Source organism: Chiloscyllium plagiosum, chromosome 3 (genome assembly GCF_004010195.1).
Source record: "Chiloscyllium plagiosum isolate BGI_BamShark_2017 chromosome 3, ASM401019v2, whole genome shotgun sequence".
Classification (NCBI taxonomy): domain Eukaryota; kingdom Metazoa; phylum Chordata; class Chondrichthyes; order Orectolobiformes; family Hemiscylliidae; genus Chiloscyllium; species Chiloscyllium plagiosum.
In genome coordinates, this window is record NC_057712.1 from 125,194,256 (window position 1) to 125,206,026 (window position 11,771).

General features: G+C 43.3%; 1 protein-coding gene across 2 annotated transcripts in view; it reads left to right on the forward strand.

The window, feature by feature from the left end:
* The first annotated feature begins 2,949 nt into the window (after positions 1 to 2,949).
* Positions 2,950 to 11,771, forward strand: part of LOC122548512 (EH domain-containing protein 3) — a 74,366-nt gene continuing 65,544 nt past the window's right edge. Inside the window, exons 1-2 of one of the 2 annotated variants that reach the window (XM_043687254.1) lie at positions 2,950 to 3,320; positions 7,234 to 7,410. In XM_043687254.1, the coding sequence (XP_043543189.1) occupies positions 3,094 to 3,320; positions 7,234 to 7,410 (404 nt within the window). In that variant the 5' untranslated portion in view covers positions 2,950 to 3,093. The remainder of the gene's footprint in view (positions 3,321 to 7,233; positions 7,411 to 11,771) is intronic. The other variant, XM_043687255.1, reaches the window with a different exon arrangement.

Below are 11,771 nucleotides of genomic sequence, written 5' to 3' on the forward strand. Positions count from 1 at the left end.
GTTAATCTAGTTGAGAGTTAATAATGCTGTTTAACTGGGTTCAGCTGTTTTAATTGAGCTAACTCAGTTTGTTAATGGAGTTCAGCTATTTAGAAATGAACTCAGTTGGAAAACTCACGTAAGTTGGTTAATTTACTTATAGAGATATACAGGACGAAAACAGACCTCTCAGTCTAACTCGTCAATACCGACCAGATAGTCAAAATTAATCTAGTCCCATTTGCCAGCACTTGGCCTACATCACTCTATGCCCACCTGGATGCCTTTTAAGTGTTGCAATTGTGCCAGCCTCCACCACTTCTTCCAGCAGTTCATTCCACACTCAAACCATCCTCTGCCTGAAAACATTATGCCTTAGATCCCTTTTACATTTTTCCCCTCTCACCCTAAATGCAGGCCCTCTAGTTCCAGACTCTCCCACTCCAGGGGAAAAAAAAACTTTGTCTATTCACCCTATCCATACCCTCGTGATTTTAAAAATCTCTATAAGGTCACCCCTCAGCCTTTGACACTCCAGAGACAATGGCTCCAGCCTATTTAGCCTCTCCCTGTTGCTCAAACCCTCCAATCCTGGCAACATCCTTGTAAATCTTTTCTGAACACTTTCAAATTTCTCAATATTCTAAAAGTAGCCTAATCAATGTCCTAAACAACTGCAACATGACCCCCCCAATCCCTATACTCCATCCTCTGACCAATACAGGAAAGCATGCTAAACTCATCCATCACCATCCTATCTTTCAAGGAACTATGAACCTGCACTCCAAGATCTCTTTGTTCAGCAACACTCTCCAGGATTTTACCATTAAGTGTATAAGTCCTGCATTTGCCTTTCTGAAGGGGAGCACCTCCAACTAATCTAGCTGAATGAGTTAACTCAGCAGTTTCCTGGTGAAACTAGGTTAAAAATCACACAGCACCAGGTTATAGTCCAACAGGTTTAATTGGAAACACCAGCTTTTGGAGCACTGCTCCTTCATCAGGTGTTTGTGGAGTGTAAGATTGTAAAACAGAATTTATAGCAAAAGTTTACAGTATGATGTAACTTAAATTATATATTGAAAAAGACCTGGATTGTTTGTTGAGTTTCTCATCTGTTAGAATGACCATGTTGGTTTCAGTTCTTTCATATGTAAATCACAAAACTTTTTTTTAAAAGTTACATTCTCAAGTGAATTTGAACAATTAGTGTCTGTCTGCCCAGATAATGTATTGAAGGTGTGAGCTCCCCTGTGTGATACTGTCTGTGCCACAATGTTTAGACTGATTCTAATCTAAAAAAATGAATTTACAAAAACTTACATGGATTCATGCAGCTTTTGAGCAAAGTAAAATGTAACTCTGCAAGGACAAATTCGCCCCACAAACTTTTATGTGTATATCTGTGAAGAGCAGGTGCATGTGTGTGAGTATAAATGGGTACAAGTCTGCGAGGGGTGTATATATAAGTGTGTGATGTATAGTGCAATGGGGTCACCTGTAGTGTGATATGAACCCAAGCCAGCCCCATGGGTACCAAACTTGGCTATCAGCCTCTGCTCAGCCACTTTTCATTGCTGCCTGTCCCGAAGTCTGCCTTGGAGGATGGCCACTCGGTAGTGGATCTGAGCGACAGGGAGATGCTGAACAGGCTGTTTTCGCTGGAGCGTCGGATGCTGAGGGGTGAACTTATAGAGGTCTACAAAATTATTGAGGGCATGGATAGGATAAATAGACAAAGTCTTTTCCCTGGGGTCAGGGATTCCAGAACTAGAGGGCATAGGTTTAGGGTGAAAGGGGAAAGATATAAAAGAGACCTAAGGGGCAACTTTTTCACACAGAGGGTGGTACGTGTATGGAATGAGCTGCCAGAGGAAGTGGTGGAGGCTGGTACAATTGCAACATTTAAGAGGCATTTGAATGGGTATATGAATAGAAAGGGTTTGGAGGGATATGGTCCGGATGCTGGCAGGTGGAACTACATTGGGTTGGGATATCTGGTTGGCATGAACAGGTTGACCGAAGGGTCTGTTTCCATGCTGTACATCTCTATGACTCTAAGTCTGAGGGTTAAATGTCCTGGACCGCTGAAGTGTTCTCTGACTGGGAGGGAACACTCCTGTCTGTTGATTGTTCTGCGGTGTCTATTCATTCATTGCCACAGCCTCTGTCAGTCTCACCAATGTACCATGTCTCATGGCATCCTTGCCTGCAGTGTATGAGATAGACAATGATGGCTGAGTCACATGAGTACCTGCCACATACATGATGGGAGGCATCACCATGCGTAAAAGCACCACTACTCTATACACCAGCATCTCCAAATCGTGGAAACCAACATGGTCATTCAAACAGATGAGAGATTTAAACAATCCAGGTTTTTTTCAATATATAATTTCAGTTACATTACACTGTAAACCCTTGCTATAAATTCTGAGTCTTACCATCTTACGCTCCACAACCACCTGATAAAGGGAGCAGTGTTCTGAAAGCTGGTGCTTGCAATTAAACCTGTTGGACTATAACCGGGTGTAGTGTGATTTTTAACTTTGTACACCCCAGTCCAACACCAGCATCTCCAAATCATGGTGAAACTAGTTAGTTAATTGGGTTAATGAGCTAAGTCAGTCAGTTGTTAACTTGAAGTTGGTTAATTAAATTTAGTCAAGTGAGCTAACATAGTTGCCTAATTTGATGAAGCTAGTTAGTTAATTAATTTAGCCAAGCTTAGTGAAACTGGCTAGTTTAGTGAGATAAGACGGAGATAGCTAAGTTCTTGACTGTCAACGGTGACGGGAAGAAACTTATCAGCCATGCCTGAATGGCGGAGCAGACTCGATGGGCTGAACGGCCAAATTCCCGCTCCGACGGTCTCCTCCCCCCACACCCGACCCGCGCGTGCAGGATGAAGCCGTTGGTTGACGTCACTGGAAGAGGACGGCGCGCGGGGGCGGGAGCTGTCTCGAGCTGCGGCTCCTTAAAGCGGAGCGGCTTCGGGGAGACTTTCAGGAGGAGGGGCCGGGGGAGGGGGGTTCGGGCTTTAAGGAGGTTATTGTTGTCGCTGTAAACTGCTGCTTTAGTCTGGGTTTACACTTTCCCAGGTTATCCGGCAGCATGTTCAGCTGGCTGGGGGCGCATGACCGCGGCAAGAAGGATCCCGAGGTATTTCAGACGGTGACGGACGGCCTGAAGAAGCTCTACAAAAGCAAACTGCTTCCCCTGGAGGAACATTACCGCTTCCACGAGTTCCACTCGCCCGCCCTGGACAATGCGGATTTCGACAACAAGCCCATGCTGCTGCTGGTCGGTCAGTACTCCACCGGCAAGACCACCTTCATCAGGTGAGCACACACCAGCCGGACCCTCACTCACTCACTGTGCCCCCCTGGGTGAGAGGGAGAGGGTATTGCACAGGGAAATCAGGCTGCACTGACCCTCCCTCACTGTACCCCCAGGGAGGAAGGCTGAGGATATTGCTCAGAAATGATGCTACCTCTTGCCCTGCTCTGGGAGAAGGGGTGGAGGCAATGCATAAGATAAGCAGGTTGCCCTGTTGGGCTGTCAATATGCCATAGAGTAGTTGGAAATGTATTGATTAACTTCAGTTAATTGGAGGAAACTGGGCTATGTGTGAAATCTGACCCTAAGACCCTAGTAATGTTCAGAGAAATTTGATTCTATCTGCATTCGTTATGCCCACCTGCATTACTGCAGAGGGAGCAATGGTTGTTTGTATTTGTACTGACTCTACACAGTTGAGTTATACAGTGCAAGCAGATCCTTTGGTTCAATTCATTTGTGCTGACCATTCATTGGAATCTGACCTTTTGCCTGCAATTGGCCTGTATGCTGGTTATCTTGGCTAATTGTTAATTCTATCCTTTTTGCAAGGTGTGGCTTCAGGTCTTCCTTTAGTACAGGGGTTATGTGGCCTTCTGATCCTCCCTCCTCTGTCACGTTTGTCTGATTTTTTTTTTTCCCCCTGTTTTGGTTACTGTAGTAGGGGCAGAAGCCTTCTCGGGGAATTTTAACACTGATACCAAGGTCACTGTCCTGTAATGACTGGGTATGTCAGGTTCCAAGTGATTGAGCTCTGCTGGATATTCCCCTATTACACACAGGTGTTTCTGTGGCCTTTCTCATGTTGGGGAGGTTCTTCCCAGTGCAAGAATCTAGGATGGCTTGGAGAGGGTGCAGAATTCTCTGAAAGGGGAGAGTGACTACCAGGAAGTCTTGTGCATGTTAATACCAATGAAATAGTTAAAGAAAGGAACAAGGTTCTGAAGAGAGAATGCAGGATCCTAGGCAGAAGGTTTTTAAAAAGTAGGACCATGAAAATAGTAATATCTGGCCTACTAGTAGTATGTGTTAATGAGAGCAGAACTAGGAGGATAGAGCAAATTAATGTCTGGCCGAGGAGCTGGTGCAGAGAGCAAGGAATCACTTTTTATTTGTTTTTGGATCTTTGGAGCCTCTTCAAGGGCAGAAATGATATGTATAAGAAGAACGATTCCACATGAATTGGAAGGGACTAATATACTGGTGGGGAGTATGTTCTGCGGTACAGATCCTAAAGGAAGAATGGGGGCGGGGGGGTGGCGATGACGACGAGAGGAAGAGAGAGTGGCATTTTTCATTAGGGATAACATTTCGAGTGTAAGATAATTCTGGGAGATTATCCAGTGATGTCATATGGAACTGAAAAATGAGAAATAAGGATAGGGGATGATCATAATGTTTGGGGTTATGCTTATAGGTACGCCCCCTCCATAGTCAAAAATTGAGAAGCAAGTGTGTATGGAGGTTTTCGATAAGATTTTGTAGATCTGGTTGAGGTTCAAGATGTAAGGTTGTTTGTTGAGCTGGAAGGTTTTTGGATACTGTAATGGGGAGACAATTGCCTCTCCAGGGAGGATAGCACCTTCCAGCTCTGAGCAAACTTGCACCTCCATGTAAGAGATCTCAGCTATCTGTAAGAAGAATAATAGGGTTTAATGGTTAAAGATTTAAACTTTTTTTTTTCCAAATTATAGACTGTTTAGTGTTAATGGTTTGGCTGAAGAGGAATTTGTCAAGTGTATATTTGAAACAGAAAATCAGACTAAGAAATAACTTTGTGTGGCTGCATCTCCTAGAGAAGATGTAAAACTTTGTTCTCTTGGGAAATAGGGCAAGTGACTGAGGTGTCAGTGGTGGCAAGTGATCATGCTTACTTTAAAGTTAATAGAATTTTGGCAAAAGACAGGCCTTGTATATAGTTCTAAATTGAAGTAAAGCAATATTGACAGTATTAGTCTAGGAATTTAAAAGATTTCTTGCAAACAGCTTCCCAAATAAAAGTGTTTTGGAAGTGGGAGGTTTTTTAAAAAGAGTATCTCTGGACTCTCACTATGTTCCTGTTTAGTTTGAAGGGGAATGCTGGATGACAAGAAGTTGAGGATCTGGTCAAGAAAAAAGAGGCACTCTGTTTGAGAGCTGGGATCAAGTGAATCCCTTAAAGTGTATTTAAGAAGGTAATTGGGAGGGCAAACAGGGAACTTTGGCAAATAAAGTAAAGGAGAATCTAGAGATGGTCAGTACGTTTAAAGCAAAAGTGTAACCAGGAGTGAATAGGTTCCCTTACAGATGGCCATATTGATCTTTGTGTGGAACCACAGGAGATGGGTGAGATACTAAACAAACATTTTCAGTGGAGAAGGGTGTGGACGCTAGAGAACTTGAGGAAATAGTGATGTTTTGAAAAGAGATCATGTTGCAGGAGGTCTTAAAACATCTAAAACGTTGGGTGGCATGGTGGCACAGTGGTTAGCACTGCTGCCTCAAGCACCAGAGACCTGGGTTCAATTCCTGCCTCAGGTGACTCTGTGTGGAGTTTGCATGTTCTCCTAGTGTCTGCGTGGGTTTCCTCCCACAATCCAAAAATGTGCAGGTTAGGTGAATTGGCCATGCTAAATTCCTCCTAGTGTTAGGTGTAGGGGAATGGGTCTGGGTGGGTTGCGCTTCGGCAGGTTAGTGTGGTCTTGTTGGTCCGAAGGGCCTGTTTCTACACTGTGTAAGTAATCTAATCTAAAGATAGATAAATCTCCAATACCTGATCAGGTGTTTCCCTGAACTTTGTGGGAAGCTAGGGAAGAGATTCAGGCCCCTTGCTGAAATATTTGTATAACTGACAGCTGCAGCTGAGCTGCTGGAAGGCTGGAGGGTGGCTAATGTGGTGCTGTTACTGAAAGGTAAAGCCAGGAACTACAGATTGATGAGCCTGGTCAGTGGTAGGTAATGTGTTGGAGGGGATTCTGAGACATGACTTACATGCATTTAGAAAGGCTAGGACTGATTCACAATAGTCAACATGTGTGAGGAAATAATGTCTCCTAACTTGACATTTCTTTGTTTGAAGAGAAAGAGGATTGAAGGTAGATGGCAGTAGACATTTGTTTGTATGGACTTCAGATGTTTTTGACAAGGTTCCAAATGGTAGATTGGTTAGTAAGGTTGGATCTCATGGCACCCAGGAGGAGCAAGCCAATTGGATGCTAAAATGACTTGAAGGTAGGAGATAGAGTAACAGAGGATTGCTTTCTGGACTGGAGGCCTATGACCAGCAGTGTGACACGGATCAGTGCTGAGGCCACTACTTTTTCATCTTTATTTAAATGAGTTGTAAGTTTGCAGACTACACCAAAATAGGTGCAGTGGATAATGAAGATGACCTCCTGAGTGGATTCAATGGGGCCTTATGCAGTTGGGCAAATGGGCTAAGGAGTGACAGATGGAGTTTCAATTTAGGTAAATGTAAGGTGTTGCATTTTGGAAAGGCAAACCATGGCAGGTCTTTAGATTAGATTACTTAGTGTGGAAACAGGCCCTCCGGCCCAACAAGTCCACATCGCCCTGCCGAAGTGCAACCCACCCATACCCCTATATTTACCCCTTACCTAACACTACGGGCAATTTAGCTGTACTGTTAATGGTAAGACCCTGGGGAGTTTTGCCATACGAAGAGACCTGGGGTGCAGGTTCATAGTTCCTTCAAATTTGAGTGAAAGCTCCTTGAAAACTTTGTGCAGTGTTGTAATTTTTGTAATCATGAGATTCCTTCCATCAAGGTGACTCCCATACGTTTGTTTTTATGACCATTCAGATTTCTGGTTACAGTGCAACCTTTGCTTAATTTTAAGACTTTTTAATGTTTATTGCATCCTTTTTCCTGGAATGGTGAGAAACATTGATAACTACTTCTGGTTTTTATCTCAGGTACCTTCTTGAACAAGATTTCCCAGGAATGAGGATTGGACCTGAGCCAACTACTGATTGCTTCATTGCTGTAATGAATGGGGATGTAGAAGGAGTGATCCCTGGAAATGCTCTGGTGGTGGATCCAAAAAAGCCATTCCGGAAGCTTAATGCTTTTGGCAATGCCTTTTTGAACAGGCTAGTACATCTTTGTATTTTAAACTAGTAAATTTAGAAAAGTTGATGTATGGCAAGCAAGATCGGATTTTGATTTCCCAAATCTGATTTACTTTTCAGCGTTTCTGCTGAGCTATAAGATGAATCTCTTGAACACTTTTTTTAATTTTGCATGTTTTGGAGATTGGGAGGGAGAGGTAGAGGGTGTTCCTTTTCTGAACCTCTCTAGCAGTCACTCTTTCCTGACCTCCGAATTTAGATCTTTTATCCATGTTTGGATCAAAGTTGTAATGAGATCAGGAGCTGAGTGGCTCTGGCAGAACTCTAACTGTACATCACTGAGCAGGTTATTGCAAAGCAAGTGCTACTTAATAGCACTACAAAATAAACCAAAGAATTGTAGATACTAAAGATCTGAAACTAATTGCCAGTGGATCTCTGCTTCATACCCAGTTCTGAAGAAAGGTCCCTGATCTAGTTGTGAACTCTGGTTACTCTCCACATGTAATCTTTAAAGAATAAATGGGCATATCTCTCTGGATATTAATGTAATAGTGCAGTTTAATCTTTTTAATATCTTTGGGGGCAACAATCCAAGAATGTGGATGACCAGCCATTGTAATTCACCCTTCAGGTGGACAGTCATTTGCTGCTACTCCCCCTTGCTATTGTCATGTTAAACTATCATTCAATCTGATCCATCCAGAAATGCTTTCTGGCCATCCCTTGAAGCTAGGTATGCAACACCTACATTGTCTTGGGGAATCACTGAGTCAGGAAATTGTCTGCATAACAATTCCACAGGATTAGGGCAATAGCGTTATCTCTGAAGATGATCTCCTGCCATTGTACCTGAGGTAACTTGTGACTGTTAGTAACTGGCGGTTGTCTTGAGTGGCATGTGACTGTGGGGGAGTAGCCAGAGTATCTGTAAGCATGGCCAACTGGATGTATAAGAGGATGTATTTTCTTTGTTCAGGGCCTCACTTTGACACCACCGCACATCCCTGTAAGCAGGGGTATGGGGTCAAAGGGGGTCAACTAGCTTGTACAAGCTTTAATAAACTTTAACTGTTTGCAGAAGCTGGTACGTGCAAATTGCATTTTGTGTGCGAAACCTCGGGAAAAGAACCAAACACGGATGCTGCTAGACCTGAGTTTATCCAGTAATTTCTGTTCGATGGCATTGTTGAAGATAATCATCAGTCAAATGACTGTAGTTTGGAGTGATAATTGACTGGGTTGGATTTGTCCGACTTTTTTTTTTAACAGGATATAGTGTAGGCAGTTTATCATCTGGCTGATGCCTGGGCTTGGATAGATGTACAGGGCAACCTCGATTATCCAAACTTTGAATTAGCTGAACAAGATCTGAAGGTCCTGATGCTTGGGTAAACTAATTTATCTGAACATTCAATTATCCAAGCAAAACTCTCTGCCCATGCCATTAGGATAATCAAGGTTGCCCTGTACTACCTACCGAGGAGAAAGTGAGGTCTGCAGATGCTGGAGATCAAAGTTGAAACTTTATTGCTGGAACAGCACAGCAGGTCAGGCAGCATCCAGGGAACAGGAGATTCGACGTTTCGGGCACAGGCCCTTCTTCAGGAATTCCTGACCTGCTGTGCTGTTCCAGCAATAAAGTTTCAACTGTACTACCTACCTCCAACAGCTTAGGAGGCTCATCAATGCTGAACTAGTTTTTTAAATAAAAACCTTGAACTGGACAAGGAAATGGACATAAGTCCACAATCTGATCAGCCCTAATATCATAAATTTTGAAGGACTGAATAATGTATTTTTTTTTCCCTCTTCTGTGCATGAACTTTAATAAGTAGACAATGCAATGTGACACCTTTTTGTTGTTGAATGACCGTATTACAGGTAGAACTCTCTCTCTCTCAATAGCTATCTTTACATTCTGGTTATAAAGATGACCTTGATAGATTCAATCTGGCAATCCAGCTTCAGCTCTTTTTAGATTACTTTGTAACTTCACCACTTTGTTTATTTTCATTCGGGCTTTAGAATTGATATGTAATCTTCATCAGGTTTAACAACTGGAAAGGTTGATTCTTTGTTTCAAAGATGTTAATTGTGGTTTTGGACCATAAGACGCAAGAGCAGGAGTAGACCGTTTGGCCCATTGTGTCCAATCTATCACTAGGTCATAGCTGATTTAATCCTGAAATGTCACTTTTTCCAGCCTTATTCAAATTAGTCTTGATCTCCTGACACCAGACAAATACTTAATCAATCTCTGCTTTGAATATGTTTCTACAGCCCTCTGCAGTGAAGAATTCTGTAAAATTACCTTCTGAGAAATAATTTCCTACTACTCACTGTTAGCCCTAATGGGAGACCCCTTACTCTTAGATTTTGGCCTTAGACTCTCCAGTAAGGGCCAACAATCCTTCCATGTCAAGCTCCTTAGAATTTTTTTTTAACGTTTCAGTAAAATTACCTGTCACTCTAAGCTGTGTACAGGCTCAACCTCTCCGATATACTCCAGCAAGAAGGATAGAGGAGTTGAATGTCTCCTAGATAGTGAAGAGAAACTTTTCTGCAGCCTAACAGGGACCTGGGAGTCCTTCTGTATAAATTTCAAAATCTATCATCCAAGTAGTGGATAATAAGGAAAATTTGAGTAAGTTGAATACTTCAAGTGCAATTAGGGCAGACAGCACATGCTGGCCTGCCTGCAATACTCATGCTGCTGCATCTCTCCATTATATTAAGAGTCACCCATTTGGACTTGTTAGGAGATTTTTATTTTCCTCCCAGATTAGTCATCAGAACTCCCTTCCTCAAAACGTGATGAAAGCAAAGTCCTTGAATATCTTTCAGGCACAAATTATTGATAAGGGAGTGAAAGGTTGTCAGGGTTGATGGGAATGTGCAGCGATCAGATTAGCCATGTATGGTGGAGCAGGAAAGTGATTCCTGCTCCTCATTTGCTTTGTGCAGGTTTTTTCTTTCTGAAATTCTTCTTTAACAATAAGTGCATTATGGATGAGTCTGAAAAGTTGTACCTTTTTTTGTAGTTTTAAAAAATTTTTAAATGTTAACTTGCATGAAAATATTTCAAATTGGAAGTTGGAAAACTGCAGTTTTGGATGGCAACAGTTATTACATTCACTGGTGGAATGTAAGGTTTTTTGGTTTTGCGAGCTGTTTTGCTTAAACGAGCCATAGATTTTTTTTTTCAGATTGCTACATTGTCTCTTTGTTTCCCTGAGTGAAAGATGCATTCTGGTTATCTTAGTCTGATCTGTTTAATTCCCCCTCTCAAAATCTGAGCCCTTGATCAACTTTTTAAACACCTTTTTGTGCAAGGTGTATTTCCTAGTCTTTCCAATCTAATATCATGGTTCAGGTCTTTGACAGAAACACATTTGAGCATTAGTGAATCTAATCCTGTCAGTTTAGCATTTTATCTAATTCATCTTCATAATTTCTGAGCTGCTTCCTTTTGTGATTGAGTCATACAGGTGTACAGCATGGAAACAGACCCCTCCGTCCAACTTGTCCATGCTGACCAGATATCCACTGACTTCCACTGACACCCTCCTTCGACTGACTGAACTGGTCCTCACTCTGAGCAACTTCTCTTTCCAATCCTCCCACTTCCTCCAAACCAAAGGAGTAGCCATGGGCACCCGCATGGGCCCCAGCTATGCCTGCCTCTTCGTAGGATATGTGGAACAGTCCATCTTCCACAGCTACACTGGCACCACCCCTCGCCCTTTTCCTCTGCTACATCGATGACTGACTGTATCGGTGCTGCCTCATACTCCCACAAGGAGGTTGAACAGTTCATCTACTTTACCAACGCCTTCCACCCCATCCTCAAATTTACCTGGACCATCTCAGACTCCTCCCTCCCCTTCCTAGACTTCTCCATTTCTATCTCGACCGACCGACCGAATCAACACGGACATTTACTATAAACCGACCGACTCCCACAGCTACCTAGACTACACCTCCTCCCACCTTGCCCCCTGTAAAAACGCCATCCCATATTCCCAATTCCTTCGTCTCCGCCGCATCTGCTCCCAGGAGGATCAGTTCCAGTACCGTACAACCCAGATGGCCTCCTTCTTCAAAGACCGCAATTTCCCCCCAGATGTGATCGACGATGCTCTCCATCGCATCTCCTCCACTTCCTGCTCCTCCGTCCTTGAGCCCTGCCTCTCCAATCGCCACCAGGACAGAACCCCACTGGTCCTCACCTACCACCCCACCAACCTCCATATACATTATATCATCTGTCGTCATTTCCGCCACCTCCAAATGGACCCCACCAGGGATATATTTCCCTCGCCTCCCCTATCAGCGTTCCGAAAAGACCACTCCCTTATCAGCTCCCTCGTCCCCCCCCC